We start from the raw sequence: 20,165 nt of genomic DNA on the forward strand, positions 1-20,165 counted from the left end.
TAGGGCATGAGGGTGGAGCCCTCCCAGGTGAGACAGGTACCTTTGAAGAAGAGACAGAGAAAGAGGGCAGGAAGAAGGCGTCCATTGGAGAACCAGGAAGAAGGTCCTCACCAGGAGGGAAGGCGGCTGCACCTTGATCTTGGACTTCAGCCTCCAGAACGCTAAGACATGAATTTCTGTTATTTAAGCCACCCAGGCTATGGTATTTCTGTTAGAGCAACCCAAATTAAGACATTTTTAAAAGGCCCTACTTAAATTATTATAAATCAATCAAACTGTCACTTAAAGTTTTCCTGGACCAACATTTTCCTCTAATGCAAAATAAGACTTTCTTTATGTGTTGACACAGGCTTTATTATTATTTTTTTAAATATGAAAACCTCAGGGCAGTTTCAGGAACTCTATGTGTTGACACAGGCTTTATTATTATTTTTTTTAAATATGAAAACCTCAGGGCAGTTTCAGGAACAATCTGTTTTAAAATGTAGATGATCAGGCCCCTCTCCTGGGAATTTTCTCTCAGCAGATCTGAGCTGGTGTCTGGAAATCGGCTCTGTTACAAAGGAGTTCTCCAGGCGATTCCTAGCTCCAGGCACATTGAAGACACAACACGCTCTCAGAGAAAACATCCGGGAGGAAGATGAATGCGGTCTACCACTGCTGGCAGGATCTGGTGCCTGGACGTGTTCAGCACAACCCTGGCAATCATTGTCTGAGAATGCATTGATTGAGCACACAATTCAAAAAGGTGAATGCACTCGTGCATTACCAAACCCACAACACACCCCAACCCACTCAGCTGTGACCTTCGCTCCTTGGCAAGTGCTCAGAGCTGGAGTTCACTTGGTTCCTCCAGGCTCGCCCCTCTCCCCCTCGTTCCCTCTCCTGGCATTCCGCCTTCCCTCTGTTGACTTAAATACCAGCGTGGGGAGGTGCGCACTCCATTCTCTGACTTGTGAGCATGTTTTCCCTCACTCCGGTCTTGATAGCAGTTGTCTGTGTTTTGATCGTGTGGATCTTTAAAAATGCGGATAGAGGCGTGGAGAGAAGGAAAGGGGAGGCGAGAGCCAGGTCCGAGGCTCGGCCCTGGGTGGATGCAGACCTGAAGGACAGCACTGACCTCCAGCAGGTGGAAGAAGGTAAAGCTGTGGGCCATGCTGTGTGGCGTTTTTGTGATGGGCGCTAGCTGATGGCAGGGCAGCTACCTCTGTTACTAACAGACTCATGAGTGACAGGGACAGGTTGCTCCTCTCAGATGGTCAGCCTTCGCCTGCTGGCACTGACCCCCCTTTATTCCCAGATTCTGAGTAAAAAGCCAGGAGGGCTGACGTTTTCCTGGCTCCCACCTGCTGTGGTTGGTGAAACCTTTCTGAAGGGACACATCACAGGCTGGGGGCGGCCGTGGGATTGGTGGTCAGGTGTCGGTCAAGGACTTTGAAATTTAAAAAGCGGCCTCGAAGTAGTGACTTGCTACCTTTGACTGTGCCAGGCCCTGTGGGTTAGAGACAAAAGTGGCGGCTGTCCTCAGAGCTGAATGTCTTAGTCAGCAGACACGGCAATAAACAGGCAACAGAGGGTAACGAAGAGATGAACCAGGTGGAACTGATCATAAGCTGTTTGGAGAAGGCCTGGGGGTGTGGTGAGGAGTTAGCAAAAGGATGAACCAGGCTTGTCAAATTAGTAGGACATGATTGGCAAGGGTTAGGAGGCATCTCAGGTAAGAGGAGCAAAAAGAGCAAACCCCTGGGAAAGATGCTGAGAAGATGGGAGGACGGCGCTGATCCGGGGAAGGGTGAAATGAAGTGGGGTAGTGAGCGGGTGGTCAGGTCATGGCTGACCTGAGAAGGAAGAGGTGAATGGTGCAGGCAGGCCTAAGATGGCAGGTGGATATCCCCAGAGGGCTCCCTAGCTGCCAGAGGGATGTCTGACTGCCAGCTTAGGACCACTCCCCCGGGGAGCAGCCCTAAGCCGGCAGGTGTACATCTCCTGAGGGGTCCTGGGCTGCGAGAGGGCGCAGGCCTGGCTGAGGGACCCAACCCCCCGAGTGCACGAATTTTTGTGCACCAGACCTCTAGTAATAATAATAATAATAAGCCTGGCTGGCATGGTTCAGTAGTCGAGCATTGACCTATGAACCAGAAGGTCACAGTTCGATTCCTAGTCAGGGCACATGCCTGGGTTGCAGGGTCAATCCCCAGTGTGGGGCGTGCTGGAAGCACCCAATCAATGGTTCTCTCTCATCATTGATGTATCTATCTCTCTCTCCCTCTCCCTTCCTCTCTGAAATCAATAAAACTATATTAAAAAATAATAATAATTACAAGTAGCACTTACGGGATCCAGTGTCACATTTTACATGAAGTGAATTAATTTAGTCTTCATAATAACATAGTGAAGTAGACACTGTTATTTCCCCCCATTTTGAAGATAAAGAAACTGAGACTCAAATATGCTAAGTCACTACCTGAGCAGCTAGTGTTCGAGCGAGGACCCAGCCAGTCTGGTTCCAGGGCCCAGGCACACAGCCAGTTTGCTAGGCTGCCTTTGCAATAGGAGAATGACCTAGAACAGAGGTGGCAGGAGATGGCCTGCAGGGTTAAAACTTCCCTGAGAGCTCAGAGGCAAAGTGCATGGAGGAAAGGCCACTGGATTTGAAGACCTAAGAGTTTATGGCAGTGGTTCTTAACCTTCTGGCCCTTTAAATACAGTTCCTCATGTTGTGACCCAACCATAAAATTATTTTCGTTGCTACTTCATAACTGTAATGTTGCTACTGTTATGAATCATAATGTAAATATCTGATATGCAGGATGGTCTTAGGCGACCCTTGTGAAAGGGTCGTATGACTGCCAAAGGGGTCACGACCCACAGGTTGAGAACCACTGGTTTATGGGATACAAAAGGGATTGATAAGGCTGGTGGGGAATCTGAGACCTGGGGGTGGGGTGGGGGAGAGGGACTGAAGGTTGGGGACACAGAGCAAAGCTCTATGGTCAGTTCTGGTTCTCTAACCTGATTATTCTTTTTCCCAAATCCTCTACCTCTTCACTCTGTAGTCCTCCCACCAAGGAATGAATCTGATGCATAGTGGCCCCCTCAACAGCCATGTGCAGATATGCCCTGAGTGAAGAGTTCACAGTCTCTTGTTGAATTTTTTGTTGTTTACACAAGTGAGAACAACTGAGGTCACACAGGGGGTAGGGGAGAATTAATGTTTAAACTCAGTCTCCTCTGCCACCCAAGTCCCAGCTCCTAACCACTGGCTGGGGGGCCATGGTCTAAGAGAGGACCACTGCAGGCACAGGTTTGAAAGGGGCATAATTGGAGAAGAGAAAGGGTTCCATTACTGAAGAAACACAGAGGTGTTTGTGATGACAGCAAGTAGATACCAGCCAAAACCATTTTGAAAATTAGCAGTAAGGGACAAAGCAGTAAAATAAGTGTTGTAGGCCATTCTAGTGGGAGTTAAGGATAGTATGGGTACCAATCCAACCTCCTCCAGCTCTGACCCGCAGAGAATTCCTAGTTCACATTCAGAGACCAGGAATCAGTGTGTGTGGGGGCAGAGGGTGGGGGAATGGTGGGCCGTTAGAGAGGCCCTGCTCCTTTGTGTCATGTCAGACACAAGCTCTTCTGAGAACAAGTCAAGCATGGTGTCCTGCTAGTACTTTCAGTTCCCTATTTTCCTAGCTGAGGTGTAAGGAGAAGTTGCAATGTTTATCTCAAAGTAAGAGCCTCAGAGTGCTCCCATAAAATGTCACAGACTCATGGAAGTTCCTGGAAATGGAAATAGAAAAAGGGTAGTGTTGCTCTCGTCAAAGATCTTCATCTGGGTGCCACAGACTCCCCACCCCCACCCACCCCTGTTGCTGCCCTTGAAATAGTCAGTTTAGACCGCAGCTAGGGAGGTAGCTGACTGAGAGGCCACGCAGGAGTCAGAGTGATGGTTGGGAAGGAGGCGTCCCCAGGACAGGTGTTGAGCCCTGAAGTCGCTCCCAACCTCACCTTCAGAATCTGTCTACGGTGCTAGCCCATCTCCCTCTGCCTCATTACATTGCTCCTCGAGCTCCCAAAATTCGCAGGGAGGCAACAAGGATGCCACGACACCAATTGGCATGTAGATTCATAGCTTGAAAATATTTGGCCTTCTTGCCAAAATTTTGGAGTAGAATCAGAAAACACAAAAGGAACTTCTGTAGAAATACAGCAAAAAAAACCCCCACAAAAACACTTGCATGTTAAGCATTAAAGGAGAGACGTGACCTAGAATTACTTGGCCATTAAACCTAATTACGGAGCAATTCTGTGTTCCTTGGCATTAAAGCAACGATAAAAGGTGAATTACTCCTGGTATCAAGAGCCAACCCCAAGTGTGGGAGCACAGGACGTATATTAAAAAGCAGATGGCAATAGCACACATTTGTTCCGGAAATGAATGGGCTTCACAGCTCGAATGACTCGCCAGGGTGACTGGGCTGGCCTAGGATGGAGGCAGGACAGCTGTGCAGTTTCCAGAGGTGGTTCTCTTTCCTCTTGGTGAGGACCACCTTCCTGGAGGCCCTCAGGAGGTCAAGGGGAAGGAGAGAGAATTGGTGCCTTTTGCATTTGTGTTGGTTCATGGCCTGGTGGTCGCTGGGTACTGTCTCTGAGCCTGGCTCTTTCCCTCGGCGGGACATAGACCTTCAGGCCTGGGAGAGGCTCCAGAAACAGCAACCCCCCTTCACGACCCCCCTCCCTGCCTTGAACCGCTCAGATTGCCCTGCAGGACAATCCAGCCAGCAGTGATTAGGCCAGTTCTTCATTCTGCTAGACTCGAGGGAGAGCACCTACCCTGGACTTTAGAAGCTGCAGAAATTGCCAAGTCATGCCTGTAAGCCGCCTTCCCGTTTCTATAAATGCTGGTTGAATGGATCTTAAGAGTTGGTAACTTACGTTTCAGTTCAGGAAGCATTTCATGGTTTTGCTCATTGACTGTGTACTAATTACAGAGGCTGCCAGACTTCCTAACAAATGGGGAAGGAAGTCTCATTGGTGTTGAAAGTCTTTATTGGCACATTTGAGGAAGTTCAGGGTTGGTGATGACGACATCTGGGTTTGATTCAGAATTTTGTGCTGGAAAGCGGATAGCTGATTGTCGCCATTCCCCCCTCTCACCTACTTTCTTTTAACTTAGTAACTGGGCCTTCTCATTAAATGTGTATAGTCTGGGGCCAGACTGCCCTGGCTAGCAAAGTGTCAAAAGAAGTTTCTCACTAAGAGCTGTGAGCAAAGTGGAACCTGCTAGTATTGTAGCTGGGTTCTCAGTCCCTTTGGAGTCAGTTCCCCTTCATGAGAGTCCCCTCCTTCCTTCCTCCTCCCCATCCCCAGATACCTAGGAGTGAAGTGTGTGTGAGCCAGTATCAGAGAAGGTCAATCCTCTACCTGAATTCCACCTGGAATGTCCCAGACCCTCAGGCCCTGGATCTCCTTGCTCTCTTTCCTCTGTTTCCATGGGTAATCCTCATCTTTATGTGAAGGCTCCCAAAGTGACATCTCGCCTCTTGGACATCTATTTTCTTGCTTTTTGAAAAATTTATCTTTACTGTTGAAAGTATTACAGATGTCCCATTTTTTCCTTCCCACTGACCCCTTCTAGCCCAGAACTGGTTCATGAGACCACCTGTGGCACTGAGCTTCAGGCCCATGGCCTCCTGATGTTTTTGTCAGTGTTTTTCCTTCCCCACTCACACCTACTTGCCTATGGAAATCCCCCCCCCCCTTTTTCAGTGATTTCTCCACCCACCAATCACTTACCCAATGTATTAGTTTGGGGCAGCCTTTTTTTCCTTCCAAAGGCCTTTTGATTCTCCATTTTGTAGATCTGCCTCTGGGCTTTTCTCCCCAAATTCTAGTCCCCTCACTTTGTCAGGTGGGGTAGCTCAACTCCTTTTGCAAACAGTCACTCCTATGCTTGAAAAACCACGAGTCAGGGACACAGCAACACAGAAAAGCCATCAGAGGTTTAAAACTGTGTCTCCTCTTCTTCCCTCAACATTTTTGGGAGGGAAAGTGAACAACTCAGGGGGAGAGCTGTTACTATACCGCTTGGAGTTAACTGGGCATCAGGGGGTGGGGGGTGGTATTTTCCACTGATTGTAATTATGCTCTTTGCTCAGAAGAGGAAGTACCCATGGCCAGTTTTGTTCACACTTTCAGTTCCCATTGATTGTTTCAAACTCTAAATCTTTCTTGAAAGCCTTGAAATTTTAAATATGAAACAGGAATGTTAAAAATTGGTTTTGTTGTTGTGCTTTGAAAAATAGTAACATGGCAAGGACTTCATCACTAAAGATCTAACCCACTTAAACTAGACCTTACCCACTTAAACTTTCACCCCATTGAGAACATGCCTGTCTTCTCTTTCTTCAGATGTTCTAACCTCACAGTTCTTGTCACTTGATCCATGTTTGATTTCTTTGGTAATTAATTTCTATGGCCTTCTTATTTTTAAAAATTGTGAGATGTAATATACTTATTGAAAAAGTGTATAAGACATAGATGAATGGCTTAACAAACAATTTTAAAGCAAATATCCATGTAATTATCACCTAGGTTAAGAAATAAAAAATTTTAGCACTCCATAAAACCCCCTATGTCCCTTTCTAGTAACAACCTCTTCCTGACCCTACAGAAATAGTTATTACTTTGAATGTATGGGAATTACTTCTTTGCTTTTATTTACAGATTTATTGCCTAATGTATGCATTCCTAAATAATAGAATCATCATGTTAAAATTCTTTTGACTTGCTTCTTTTGCTTAACATTATACTTGTAAAATTCATCCAGGTTAGGCATGTGACTGAAGTTCATTCATTTTCACATTCAGATAAAATGCTTTCATGTGTATATTTCATTTCCAGAGGATATCACAATTTATTCACTCTGCTATTGATTAACATTTGCATACACATTTTAAATTGCTTTCTTAGAATTTCTTATAATTATTATTTATAATTTAATATAATTAAATATTAATATTATAATATGTAATGTAATGTTATATTATTTTATAATTTAATATTATAATAACTTTATAAAGTGACCCTTAATTTTTAAAAATGAGATATTGATATTATTATGAGATGAATGGTATAACTTTTCTAGCCTTTTACTTTCAACCTCTCTAAATTCTTATGTTCTAGATGTGTTGACAAAAAAACAGGCCCAAACTGGAGTCACGCATGCTAAGCTCCACATAACCAAACCTAATTACAGTTTCAGATCCCCCAGAAATGGAATCATAAACCAGTTGACCAGGAATCGCCTGATCGGCACTAGTGAGGTCATCCGCCTGATAGACCCTGCCATGTCCTGCCATGCCCTAAAAGAATCTAACTTTGCAATTACCAATCCAGTTTTTTGCCTACAACAACTTCCTTGCTCCCATTCCCTTCTGCCTACAAAAGTCTTTCACTTTGTACAATTCCTCAGAGTAACTATGCTTTACACTTGAAACTCATAATATTGTATGTCAACTATACTTTCTAATAAAAAACACAGTAGGGCTTAAACATGTAACTCATCGGCCTGTATCAGGAGCATTTAGTCCACTGGTATTCGATGCAATTATTCTTGTTGCTGTTAGGATTTCAGTTATTCTTGTTAGTCTTCCTAAGGTGATATTTCCCCCTCTGACTGCTTTTAACATTTTATATTTTATCATAAAAGGTGTGGGTTTATTTTTCTTATACTGCTTGGAGTTGACTGGGCTTCTTAAGTATGTAGATTTGGTATTTTTCCTCATTTCTGGGGAGGTTCCAGACTATAAGACTCCCCATGTGTTGGGGCCTGAACTTTGATTTCTGTCCCGCTTGATTCCTGGAAATCTAAAAATGGACATTGACATGTGTAGGGATTGACAAACACAATTAGGGAAAAGACAGCTTCCGTGATTCTTTACCTCTGTAGGTTCATATTTTCTCTTTAGTTTTGGCCTGGGGATTTCTTACTAGGTTGTCAACAATTCGGTGATTTTAAAAGGACTTGTAACAATATTTTATTGAGTGAACTTAGTGGTTTTCAGCTGATGAGAGAGTGTTTCAAACTAGCTAGTTCACTATTAATAAAAAGTTGCATTCCTCATCTTTGTGTAGGGGAAATTTTTCTTTTTCTTGATTTATAACCAATCTGGAGTTTAAAGGATTGTCAAGATCAGAGGTCAAGATTCTATAGATCTATACATCTCAATTTTTTTGTTGATGCTTTTGAGCTCATAAAGTTTTGAGAACTTTATCTCCTTCTCCCAAGTGGCCACCTGATGACTAAGAGAGATCATTTAACTTGCTACTTTTCTTGTTCTTATTTGCAGATGCTGATGAGTGGCAAGAGTCCGAGGAAAGTGTTGAACACATCCCATTCTCCCACACCCGGTATCCTGAGGAGGAAATGGTTATGAGATCCCAGGAATTTTATGAGCTTCTCAATAAGAGACGCTCAGTGAGATTCATAAGTAACGAGCAAGTCCCAGTGGAAGTCATTGAGAATGTCATCAAAACAGCAGGTCTGTAATCGCACACTGGGTCTTTGAGAATGTCAGCTGCATTACTGCGGTGACAATATTGAGCAATGTTGAAGCTCAAACACGGTGAAGGAAGCCTAGAGTGATAAGCTTACCTATAAAGTCTTATCCAGGTGCTGACTGACTGCCAGAAACATAATTATTCCCACTTTCTATAAACGTTTGACTATTATAAACTCCTTGGGAGCAGATGTGACAATAGTTCAAAACTTCCTAAATGACTGAACATTATGAACTTTCATAAAAACAAAAATTTCTGAACACACTATTATACATTGGAAGATAAATATTTTTCTTTCCCCTCCCCTTAAAACACCTCTCTCTCTCTCTCTCTCTCTCTCTCTCTCTCTCTCTCTCTCTCATTTATATAGTTCTCTTTTTGGAAGAACCAAGTCTCTATCATACTCCACAGTACTCTAACACTATATTCTGATGACCTACCAAATTTACTTGTGTGAATTTGCAAAATAAACCAAACAAGAAACACTAATTTTCAATGTAAATTGCTATCTCTACAGAGAAAAACAAACAAACAAAAAACCAAACAAACATGAGAACTACAAGAAAGTGGGAGGAGAAATAAGAGCAAGCCCCTGATTTGAGAGTCTTCTGTGATTGGAGTTTTATTCATTTCAATTAAGAGTACAAATGCACTAAAATTTGCAAAATAAACCAAACAAGAAACACTAATTTTCAATGTAAATTGCTATCTCTACAGAGAAAAACAAACAAACAAAAAACCAAACAAACATGAGAACTACAAGAAAGTGGGAGGAGAAATAAGAGCAAGCCCCTGATTTGAGAGTCTTCTGTGATTGGAGTTTTATTCATTTCAATTAAGAGTACAAATGCACTAAATTGTTGAGTCCTTTATCTAACTAATAGCAGCTATTAAATTGCTTCTGTGTATATTATCTGTATCTATATATGTGTGTACATGTGATGCTTAGATAAGTTTGGTATAATTGAAAATATTAGGGATGAATTTATTTCTTAGGATAGTGACACAAATATTTATTGGGCAGATAACATAGGTATAAACTGAACTGGAATCCCTCTGTGTAGAAATATGTGCTTTATGTTTAGCTTCTGACTTGCTAAAGCATTTCACAATTTAATCAAGCCCCCTCTACCATGAGGAGTCGTGGGTGGCAAACAAGGACGTCATCAAGGCTGAAGGCCTGAGCCCCCCTCATGTAGAGTTTATGCCATTGAATTACTCACTAGGAAGAAAGGAATAGTTGCTTCTGAAATATCCCACCGGAGGGTCACTGTGGTCTAGGAACAGTGGGGCCATTTCTAGGACTGAGGGGTGATCAGATCCAGATCAGAAGCTGGCCCAGGCCATGGCTGGAATCTAAAAGGAAATGCAAGCTCCTTGGGCACCGAGATGTACTATGAAGCTTTGCCGGGGTCCCTGGGATGATCAAGGTGTGGGCTGAGTGCTCCCGAAGCCTGTGAGAGGCAGAAGACACTCTGATGTGTGTATTGAGCCTGGGACCAAGAGTTCTTGTGTGTCCCAACGAAGCCACAAGCCCCACAGTCCATACTCAGAGCTTTGGTGTTGGCACTAAACAATTTAGAGTTCCGTTGCCTTTGGAGGAGTGTTTTAAAAACGACTTAACCATTTACATTTTACCATAAACTTTATGACTTCATCCTTTTTCAAGGATATCAAAACCGATGACATTTTGGAGAATTTGGGCTATCAGAATTCCCCCTCTGAGTTCCCTCTGTGGTCCTGATTCAGTTCCTAGGGACATTTTTCTCCCACTTAGTTCGAGAAGCAGTGCTAGGTCCCTCCAGCCCTAGATCCACTGGCCTTGACCTCAGCCAGCGGATGCAGAGCCTCCTACAGTGAGGCCGAATGAAAGGAGGCAGCAGCAACACACCAGGGGCTGCCGCCAAGTGCTCTGTTTGCCAGAAGAGGTAACTTCATTTTCAGCAAGTGTGACTCTCCCTCTCTATTCTTAATTGACAGTCTCACATTTCCCTGCAGTGTTAATTTCTGATTTTAATGGGGGACAGGAACAGCCCCCAGCGGGGCCCACACAGAGCCCTGGACCTTCGTGGTTGTGAAGGACCCGGACATGAAGCATCAGATCCGGGAGATCATTGAGGAGGAAGAGAAAATAAACTACTTGAAAAGGATGGGACAACGATGGGTCACAGACCTGAAGAAACTGAGGTACAAACGGTGGTGGGATGCGGGATGTTTGGTTTGACTTCTTACAATGAAACAACGATGGTGTCAGTTTCCCGGTTTTGTTTTAGGTGTTCAAATGTTTGAACCTGCCTCTGTGAGGAATTATGAAAGTTAGGCCCGGTCTCACCACTGTATTGCCTTGAGCATATATATCAGGTCTGGGTCAAATCTTAGCGTTGGTCTTCTCATTGCAAAACCTTGTTATTTGCAACATAAATAAGCGAAGTAGTGAAAAGAACAAAAAATCATAAGAGCAAATATTCTCTGAAATATCTTTCTTTTTTCCCCCCTTCAGAACTAATTGGATTAAAGAGTACTTAGACACAGCTCCCGTTTTGATTCTCATTTTCAAACAAGTACACGGTTTTACCGCCAATGGCAAAAAGAAGGTCCATTACTACAATGAGATCAGTGTGTCCATCGCGTGTGGCATCCTCCTCGCCGCCCTGCAGGTAGGTCAGCCTCCCACCTGGCCCTGGAGAGAGAGGTGATGCTTGGGGCCAAGCGGTGGCCTTATTCACAGAGGGCAGCTGAGTTTCTGGTTCAGGGATGTTCGGGAATTGTTATTGTAAAGTTGAATTCCTGAGGGAGGTAACTCTGATGTGAAAACTGACTCTGAAACCAGGCGGGGTGAGTACAATGGTTCAATGAGCTGGAATTCTTCCTGGAAATTCACCTGAAACATCATTGCAGGCTCAGAAGAAAGGCCCTTCTGTCTGCCTTCATCTGTGACATGTGAAGGTCAAGGGTATTGGGAGACACGCACTTTCAGAGCCTGGAAGTTCCAGGGACTGGTTTCCTAGCTGTGTTTGCTGTTATCTGCGCTGATCAAATGCTTGAAAACTGTAAGGAGGACAATATCATTGAGCTTCTGAGAAGTTGAGTTTACATTGTATTGCATTAGAAACATGTTCATGTACTTAAAAAAAGTCCATCTACCTAGTAGCTAGAGCAATACTAAGCATGAAGCAGAGTAGCTGAGGTATGCCTTTCACCTGAGTCAGTTCATTCCCTCAACAAATCCCCTCCGAGTTCCTTCTCTGTGACAGATCCTGGGAGGCCCCAGGAATAGTCGCCTCATGAACTGTGTGTTCTGGTGGGAATTGGGGTCTTGGGGTGGAGAGAAACAGTAAACCGGTAAACAAGTCAAGCAAACAAGACTATAAGAGTGAGTGATCATACTGCCAAGGAACAAATCAGTCACTGTGGGCTTCTTCACTATCTCCAAGAAAAGTCTGCGCGTCAAAAACACCTCACAAAGTATGGTCATTGTTGCACAAAAGAGAAATAGATTACTTGAAAATTTGTCCTAAAGAAGCTGAAATCTTTTTTTTTCCCCCTCCTGATTCTGTACACGAATAAATAAATGAATCACTGTGCCGCAGGGCACCTCCATCCATCTTTTTTTCCTTTTAAATAGTTTTCTATTTTTCAATTATAGTTGATGTACAATATTAGATTAGTTTCGGGTGTCCTGGGAGAAGCGAGCTCAGATCACAAGTGGCCTCCAGGCCTTTGACTCAGCAGCCTTTTGCCACTTTAGTGTTGAGTTTGCTGCCCTCTAGCGTTCCATAGGCATCATTCTGAGTGCAGGTCTTGATTTGCCGGGGAGGAAAGAGAAATCTCCCAAAGCCCCCATCTGGACAGATGGCATAGTGACGAGTTGTGCTGGACTCTCAAAGGCAGTTCCAGAACTTTCTGGCTCAGGCTTGGCGGTGATTGGAAAAGCAGGGGAGGGGGTGCGAGGTGGGGGCGCAGTGGTGGAGAGGGCCAGCTGGGGAGGTGCCTTAAGGCTACACATGATTTTTATCAGCTGTTTATGATCTGGGGGGCTTGGGGAGAGGTTGATGAAGTATTTTCTCTGCCTCCCCCTTGGCTGCTGGGTCCTCTCTCACTGGATGTGGGGTTATCAGCTGGGGACCGTGCTCTGTCCATGGTTGGATCATAGGAACCACTTGGTTTCTTGTCATTCCTTTAGTGTAGTTGGATTCCCCAAAATTCTTTCCATGAAATAACCATTCCTATTTCTTAAGCTTAAAGAAAGGTAAGACTGGCATTTTTCTTCTTCAAGAACCTTCCCACTGTTTGGTTAAAAGAAGGGGGGTCTGGGGGGATTGAGGAGAGCAGGCAAGAGTCACGATACCCCTGTGCCTCTTTGCTGCCCAACGTCCGGGAACTGAAAGAACAAGCAGGTCTAACAGGGACTGGAATGTCCCCAGCCTTGAAGCAGAGTCGGACTTTGCCGCTGACGTCTCCATGTACTCTTTTCCTCTCCCGTTTTAGAACGCAGGCCTGGTGACGGTCACTACCACTCCTCTCAACTGCGGCCCCCGTCTGAGGGTGCTCCTGAGCCGCCCCACAAATGAGAAGCTGCTGATGCTGCTGCCCGTGGGGTACCCCAGCAAAGAGGCCACGGTGCCCGACCTGAAACGGAAACCCCTGGATCAGGTCATGGTGACTGTGTAGGCCAGAGACCAGCAGGGAGATGCTGGAGGGGATGTGGCTGCTCCCGTCTCCTGCTCCTCTGGGGTCTCTGGCTGCCCTTTCTCTGAGTTTAGGCCCCCCAGAACTCCACGCCACAGCGGGGGGGGGGGGCACTCTGTGTGCAGAAACCTTTCCACGTTCTCCAGCACTTGGAGTCTGAGACCCCTGCTTCTTATAGTGTGATTCGGGGAACATAGAGTAAGATCAGCAGGAACGCTCTCTTCCATTTCTCACCCACTTTGGAAATGGATTACAATTTTACTAAAAACATGCTCTGGTGTTTAAGTGTTTTAAATTGTTCCAGAAAAGATCATGGCTGATTTTTTTTCTTTTACTTTAAAAAAAAATCACATAAAAAGCACAGTCATCAGAAAATGTAATGTAGTCGCAAGAATCTAGCTCTGTGATGATTCTTGAATTTAAACTTAGACGAATCAAATGGCCCTCTGCCCCTAGGGTTTCTGGTGGTTTTTAGGCAAAGAATGTGCTTTTTGAGATACTCTTTTACTGAATTTCATGAATATTCTGTCAGTTTTGAATAATTAACCATCGAAAAATTGAAATGTCACACAGAGCAGAACAGTGCAGGCTTGAGTAGGGAGGCTGGATCGGCAACTATCTGAACATATACGTGGTTAGTCGCCCTGTCTGTTGTTGGAGGGGTGTGTTGGAGCAGCTCACATCAGCATGTGGAAGCTGATTATTAAATATTCAGGAATTGGTGAGCCAGTTACTATTAAACTATTTGTTGCTTGAAAATGCCCACAGTGGGAGCATTTACACCACCATAATCAGCAGACACTACAAATCTCTTTTTTTTTTCCTTAAAGAGAAATGTGTTCCATTCACAGCACTAACCATGGCTCCCTTCTTTTCTACTCCATCGCATAAAACACACTTATCCCTTCTCTTCAGACGGCAGTCAGGCTGCTCAGAGCTGATGGGGTCACGGGTGCTAGGTTGGGAATACCAGTCTTTCACCTGTCACCCCGTCTTCCCCTCCAGGGGGACTGTACTCTGAGGCACACTCATAGATCAAATAGCTGTTCATCAGACAACTCTACCCTCCTCTTTATCCCCTTCTACTGTGCCCTCCCTCAACTTTCTTTTTTCCCACTCAGTTCCCTCAGGATGACCTTTCCTGCCTCTTTTCATTCCGCTTGTGAATCACATGACTCAAGAAAAGCCCAAGTATCATTGTTGAGAGTCAGAGCTGGTGACAACTCTGTGTCAGAGAAAAGGGAGACTTTTTCCCCTCTGACATATAATTAGATATTACAAGTACCCAAGCCCTCCACCTCCGAAGTCCTTTGAAGTACCCAGAAGTCTCTTTTAGAATCTCCCAAATCTTCCATCCCTATCTTCATTTTCCTTTAAACATGCTTTCCCCCAAGTCTACACATTTTAATAAATACAAACTTTCCTACATTTTATTTCTCTTCTTTTTGTTAAAAAAAATCATTAGTTTTGTGATAGGCATTTGTCCTGCACTCTTTATTGTAAATGAGCTTGGCTCAAAGTACATATGGCTATTAGACCTAGGTGGGCTGGAATGGGAACCTAACCACTATACTTCATAGTGTTTTTAATGGGAAAAAGACACTATTAGTTCCAAATATCAGGATAATAAACACGCTTTGGCATCACAGTGCAAAAAATTGAAGTTAAATAAACTTCTGTTTCTTATGGTTAGAAACTATTTGTGCCCAGGGAGCTCTTTGGTAGTTTTAGTTCACTGGGCTCAGGTGGGCTGAGAACTTGGCCTCTGGGGTATGGAGTGGAGAGGGAATCTGGCCGGTGGGGGCGGTCTGCGTACAGTCATTCAAGTACAAAGCCACTTGGGAGGAAAGAAAAGTCTAGAGTGCGCAGGAGTTAGAGGCCCTCAAGGAAAAGAGTGCAAAGGGCTGGCCACCCTCCAGATCACCAAGGCCGGAAACAGCTCTGATTTGTCAGATGCCGAGCAGAGGTACAGACACGGATTTGGGACGTGCTGCAGCCAGCTTTCTCTCTGGGGGATGGAATTAAAACTAATGCGGTCCCCAGAGCACAGCACAGATGGACCTGATTCAAGTTTTTCTTCTGGCATTCGCCAGCTGGAGGCTGTGGAAAACAATCTCTTAAAGCCTCATTTTCTTCATCTGTAAAATGAGGATACATGTAGCACTTATCTCAGAGTTCCTGAGGCAATTGAATATGATGACTCACCTTGCTCAGTGGTTGGCAAACTCATTAGTCAAATATCAACAGAGCCAAATATCTACAGTACAACGATTGAAATTTCTTTTGAGAGCCAAATTTTTAAACTTAAACTATATAGGTAAGTACATTGTTATTAACTTAATTAGGGTACTCCTAAGGCTTAGGAAGAGTCACACTCAAGGGGCCAAAGAGCCGCATGTGGCTTGCGAGCCGCAGTTTGCCGACCATGGTGGTGAACACGGTAAGCTTTCAGGGTTGGCTCCTGATATTATGGTTAGTACTGTTGTTGCTACTATTGATACTTGTCATGTTTTAGTCCACACTTATCTACACACAGTGATGAGTCTAAAACAGATGCTGCTCCAGCTCTGCTGCCCGGTGCCCTCACTCCCACACCAGGAAGGCTGGGCAGCCTGGCCGGTGTGGCTCAGTGGTTGAGCATGGACCTATGAACCAGGAGGTCACAGTTCGATTTCTGGTCAGGGCACCTGCCGCGGTTGCAGGCTCCATCCCCAGGAGGGGGCGTGCAGGAGGCAGCCAATCGATGATTCTCTCTCATCACTGATGTTTCTCTCTCTTCCTCTCTCTCTCCCTCTCCCTTCTTCTCTGAAATCAATAAAGATATTTTCTTTAAAAAAAAGGAAGGCTGGACAGTCCAACAGGAGGCCATTGTCTACCTGCTAGAGAGGTGACTACAGAGAACGGAGGTGGGGATGGTAAGGAGACTCCCGGCACCCCAGTGGAGAGAAGGGGCTGATGCATCTGAGCCTGAGGCAGATTAGCTAATGAACAGGATGTCCAGGGCAGGCAACACTGGAGGGTGAACAGCAGCACCTGTAGCCAAGATCCTGCTGAGTCAAATACAGTAGTTGTGAGGAAATGGGAGATGCTATCATCCTATTTGGGGAATTCCTAACAAGTCCCAAGGAAGGGGAATGGTTTATGTCATTATCATGACTTTAGAGTCATGGCATGGGGCCAATTGTTCAGGATTAAATCCAACAGCCTTAACGTTCCCTTAGAGCAGCATGGAAATATGCTAGCAATATCTGCAGAGCACCAAGAGCATAGAAGCCAATGAAGTAATAACGGAAATGAGCTCACTTGGGTGGAGGTGGAGCTGCTGAATTTCATCTCTTCTAATAATTAAAAAAATACAGAAGAATAGTGAAGAGGAGACTGGAATTAAGGTTCTAAAATCAAAGCCCACGGAAGGATGTCCCCTGTTGTCATAGTGACCACAGAAAGGGTCAGGGCGCTCACATGCCTTCTGACTCTGCTCCTAAGGGACCTCAGCTTATCTGAGATGTTCACCATATTGTGGTCATGAGTTCCTGACCCGGTAACTCTGACTCTCTCATGCTGCTCTTGAGGTAAAAAATCTGCTCCCTGGTTGAGTAAGTGACTTTCCGCATCTGGGAATGTTTAGAATTAAATATGGAGATGATGAAATAAATCAGACCCGTAATATTGGTACTTTCATGTTGAGCTTAGGAATAATCTTGCGTGTGTTTCTTATTGAAGTGATTCTTTAAGTGGAAACGTATGACTCTGATTTAAAACGTGAAATTGATTTTAAGTTGGAAGATGTAAGAAAACTTGACTGAGCTCCTTAACAGTTTTAGGATATATTCACGATATTTGTAAGTTTAACTTATTAGATTTAGAAGAGATGTTTAAATATCTGAGAACATTTTGGCTTAATTGGTTGTAAACTTGCCAGGTCAATTATTTGAAGTGTTAAACCAGAAACTCAACTATTATTAAGTCTATACAAGCAATTTAAAATGTCTAAGAGATTTTAGTAAGTGATGTGTGTAAATGAGAATGATGGTTTAAGGGAGTTTAGCCTACTCAACTTGAGTTAATTAAACATTAATCATAATGATTTGTTTTATTTTATTTAAATTTACTAGATTTATAAATATAGTAATAAAACATGTGTATTAGGTTAAAATGCTTTTGGCCGAAAGTAACAAACAAGCAACACCCCCCCCCCAAATATAATGGACTAAATAAATAGGCGGTTATTTTCCCTCATAATGACAAGTTTGGATGCCGGGCCATTGGTTCCACGAAATCTGCCAAGATCTCAGTGTTCCCTCGGTCTTTCTTTGTGACCACAAAATGCTGCTATAGCTCCACCCATCACCACCAAGCACAGTGCTTGAAATATAACAGGCACTCAATAAATATCGGTGAAAGAATTTATGCAAAAACTTTAGATAGATCATAAAGTTTTAGAATGCGAGATCTGAACAGGACCTGGGAGTCTGTGTTTCTCACAAGCACTCCAGGTGATCCCACTGACCGAGAAGTCTGGTGAATTCAGAAAGCATTCTCTGGCGACCTCATTCATCTCAGGGCTCTAAGTACCTGTCATCCCACAGGCCTCCCAGGTCTATTCCTTCAGCAGCGATCCCTCCCTTAAATTGCAAATGCTTGCACCCAACTGTTTTCTAAGAACCTAGATATGCATTAGGCATCTCAACGGTTACATGCTCAAAGTAGTACTTAGGTGTCCTTGTCCTCCCTTGCCTCGACCCTCAATTTGTTCTTTTGTGGATGCAGCCCGACACCTAGAAAGCACCTTAAATTTCTACCGTTCTCTTATCTCCCGCATCCAAATCCACCAGCACGTCTTACTGACTTGACCTCTGAACAGTGCCCCTGGGAAGGGAGCATGGAGAACCCATGTGAACAGGAAGTTCACGCTGCCTGCTGGCATGAATAATAAAATCCCTTGCTCTGACCCAGATGTCTTGTGTCTCCTGCCAGCTCCCACAAAAAATGGCAGGCTACCTTGCTAGCTTGCAGGCAATGTACAACCTCAGACCCTTCACAATTCCTGACATTTTGCATTAAAATTTCTCTCTACCTGTAATGCTCCTCCCCCAGATGTTGTTGTGGCTGGCTCCTTCATGTCATTCATGTTTTCAGCTCAACTGCTACCTGTCTGAGAAGCTTTCTTTGACCACTCAATCCAAATAGCCCCATGCCAGCCACTCTTGATCACATCATAGCACATATCAACCCTTAATAAAGTAAAAAAAATTTCAAGGCAACATTTAAAATACACACACATTCTAAAGAACATTACAGTAAATAGCTATGTATTCACAACTGAGGTTAAGATAAAGAACATTATCAGTACAGCTGATGACCCATATTCCATATTCTTCCTTCCCTCTGTAGAGGACAGCACCAACCCAAATTTGGCGTTATTCATTCCTATTCATTAAAAAAAATACCGCTGCTGCTCAATAATATATAATGTTATTTTGCATATTTTAACTTTACGTAGATAACATTACACTTCACATGTTTTCTGCTCCATGCTGCTTTAAGCTAATATCATGTTTGTGAGACAGACTATGCTGATGAGAGCAGCTTGGGTTCATTCATTTTCACTGCTCGACACCATTGTGGGAATATATCACACATTCATTCTCTTCTGAGTTGACATTTATATTCTTTTATCTTCATTGTTTTCTCCTTGTGTAAATGTATAAGAATTTTTTTAGAGTACCAACCCAGGCTTAGAATTGTTGGATCAAAGGGCATTCATATTTCAACTTTTCTTAATATTACCAAATTGTTTTCTTAAAGTTCTCTTCCCCGCCCGCCATGGTTTTAAAAAACTCACTTATCTCCCATGACCAGACTGTAAATTCTAAGACATCTTCTCAATTATGTGCATCTCTATACCTCCAGTGCCAGTGGCTGCTACATGAATATTTGTCGAATGGCTGAAGGAATAGGTACTTAGAGGCTATGGTGACTTGCCCAGGATTACAAACTATCTTTAGTGACAAAGCTGGGATTGGAGCCCAGAGTGCTGACTCCCTAAAGCCTGACTAGGAGGAAGCAGTTATTGTAAATATATCCCAGGTCCAAGGTCCTGTCCCAGGAAGAAAGTCTGGAATGAGATCACAGTGATGACCAGGGTCCCTCCCATAGTGCCTGCCTGCGCTGGTGTGGGCCAGACACATGCTCCCCAGGAGGTGGGAGGTGTGGTTCCTGAAGATCCTTCAGAAGGTGAAAATATGACCCAGGAATATAGGGACAGAGCTGCTAGGATGACAGGAGGGATAGTGTGTGTGTGTGTGTGTGTGTGTGTGTGTGTGTGGCGGGAGACAGGCCACTGCACTGGCAGAGGTACTGCCGACCCAGCAGAGGCTCTCTGTGGAAGCCTGAGACCACATTCATCTTCAAAAGGAAAAGAAGGGACGCCAAGGGACCTTCTTCCAGCGCCTGGCAGACCTTGTGAGGACAGCTCTGAGTGAGCTGGAGAGCTGGAGAGGGCAGCTCAGATGGATACACAGCCTTGGAAACTGTTAGTTTGAGGTCTTTAAGTTTGTGTTTATTCTGGCCTTTCCTTAGTCAATTTGCATTTGGTTTTCATCCCACATGGTCTTGGATCCAGCCTGGAATGTATAAATCATTTAGCAAGCAAGCAAACAGCAGGGCCACCAAAGGGATGGAAAATAAAACCCCCAAGGTGGGGTTGAGGAAAGGCAACTGGAGAAAGGAGAGCAGGGGGAAGAGTGGCTGAGGTCAGGGAGTCACAGAGAGGGGATGTGAGTCACAGGCGGTCACAGTGTCTCCTAGGCCCTGAGGGCCAGTTCCACCAGACTCAGATACAGAGAGAGAGAGAGAGAGAGAGAGAGAGAAAGAGAGAGAGAGAATGGAGAGAATGTGTGTGTGAAAGACAAGAT

The 20,165-nt window shown here is 44.3% G+C and overlaps 1 protein-coding gene across 1 annotated transcript; it reads left to right on the forward strand.

Moving 5' to 3' along the window:
* The first annotated feature begins 903 nt into the window (after positions 1 to 903).
* On the forward strand, positions 904 to 14,906 carry IYD (iodotyrosine deiodinase). Its single transcript, XM_005884703.2, has 5 exons — positions 904 to 1,139; positions 8,349 to 8,540; positions 10,587 to 10,746; positions 11,060 to 11,216; positions 13,048 to 14,906. Exons 1-5 carry the CDS (start codon positions 962 to 964, stop codon positions 13,228 to 13,230), a joined length of 870 nt encoding a protein of 289 aa, XP_005884765.1. The 5' UTR covers positions 904 to 961; the 3' UTR covers positions 13,231 to 14,906.
* Positions 14,907 to 20,165: the final 5,259 nt, after the last annotated feature.

This window comes from Myotis brandtii, unplaced genomic scaffold (genome assembly GCF_000412655.1).
Source record: "Myotis brandtii unplaced genomic scaffold, ASM41265v1 scaffold847, whole genome shotgun sequence".
In the NCBI taxonomy this organism is placed as follows: domain Eukaryota; kingdom Metazoa; phylum Chordata; class Mammalia; order Chiroptera; family Vespertilionidae; genus Myotis; species Myotis brandtii.

Excerpts from the sequence above, each read along its gene's own strand:
- IYD (XM_005884703.2), top strand. The coding sequence starts at position 962 with ATGTTTTCCCTCACTCCGGTCTTGATAGCAGTTGTCTGTGTTTTGATC. Across the intron at positions 8,541-10,586 it reads GAATGTCATCAAAACAGCAG|GAACAGCCCCCAGCGGGGCC; the intron begins GTCTGTAATCGC and ends AATGGGGGACAG. Across the intron at positions 11,217-13,047 it reads TCCTCCTCGCCGCCCTGCAG|AACGCAGGCCTGGTGACGGT; the intron begins GTAGGTCAGCCT and ends CTCCCGTTTTAG.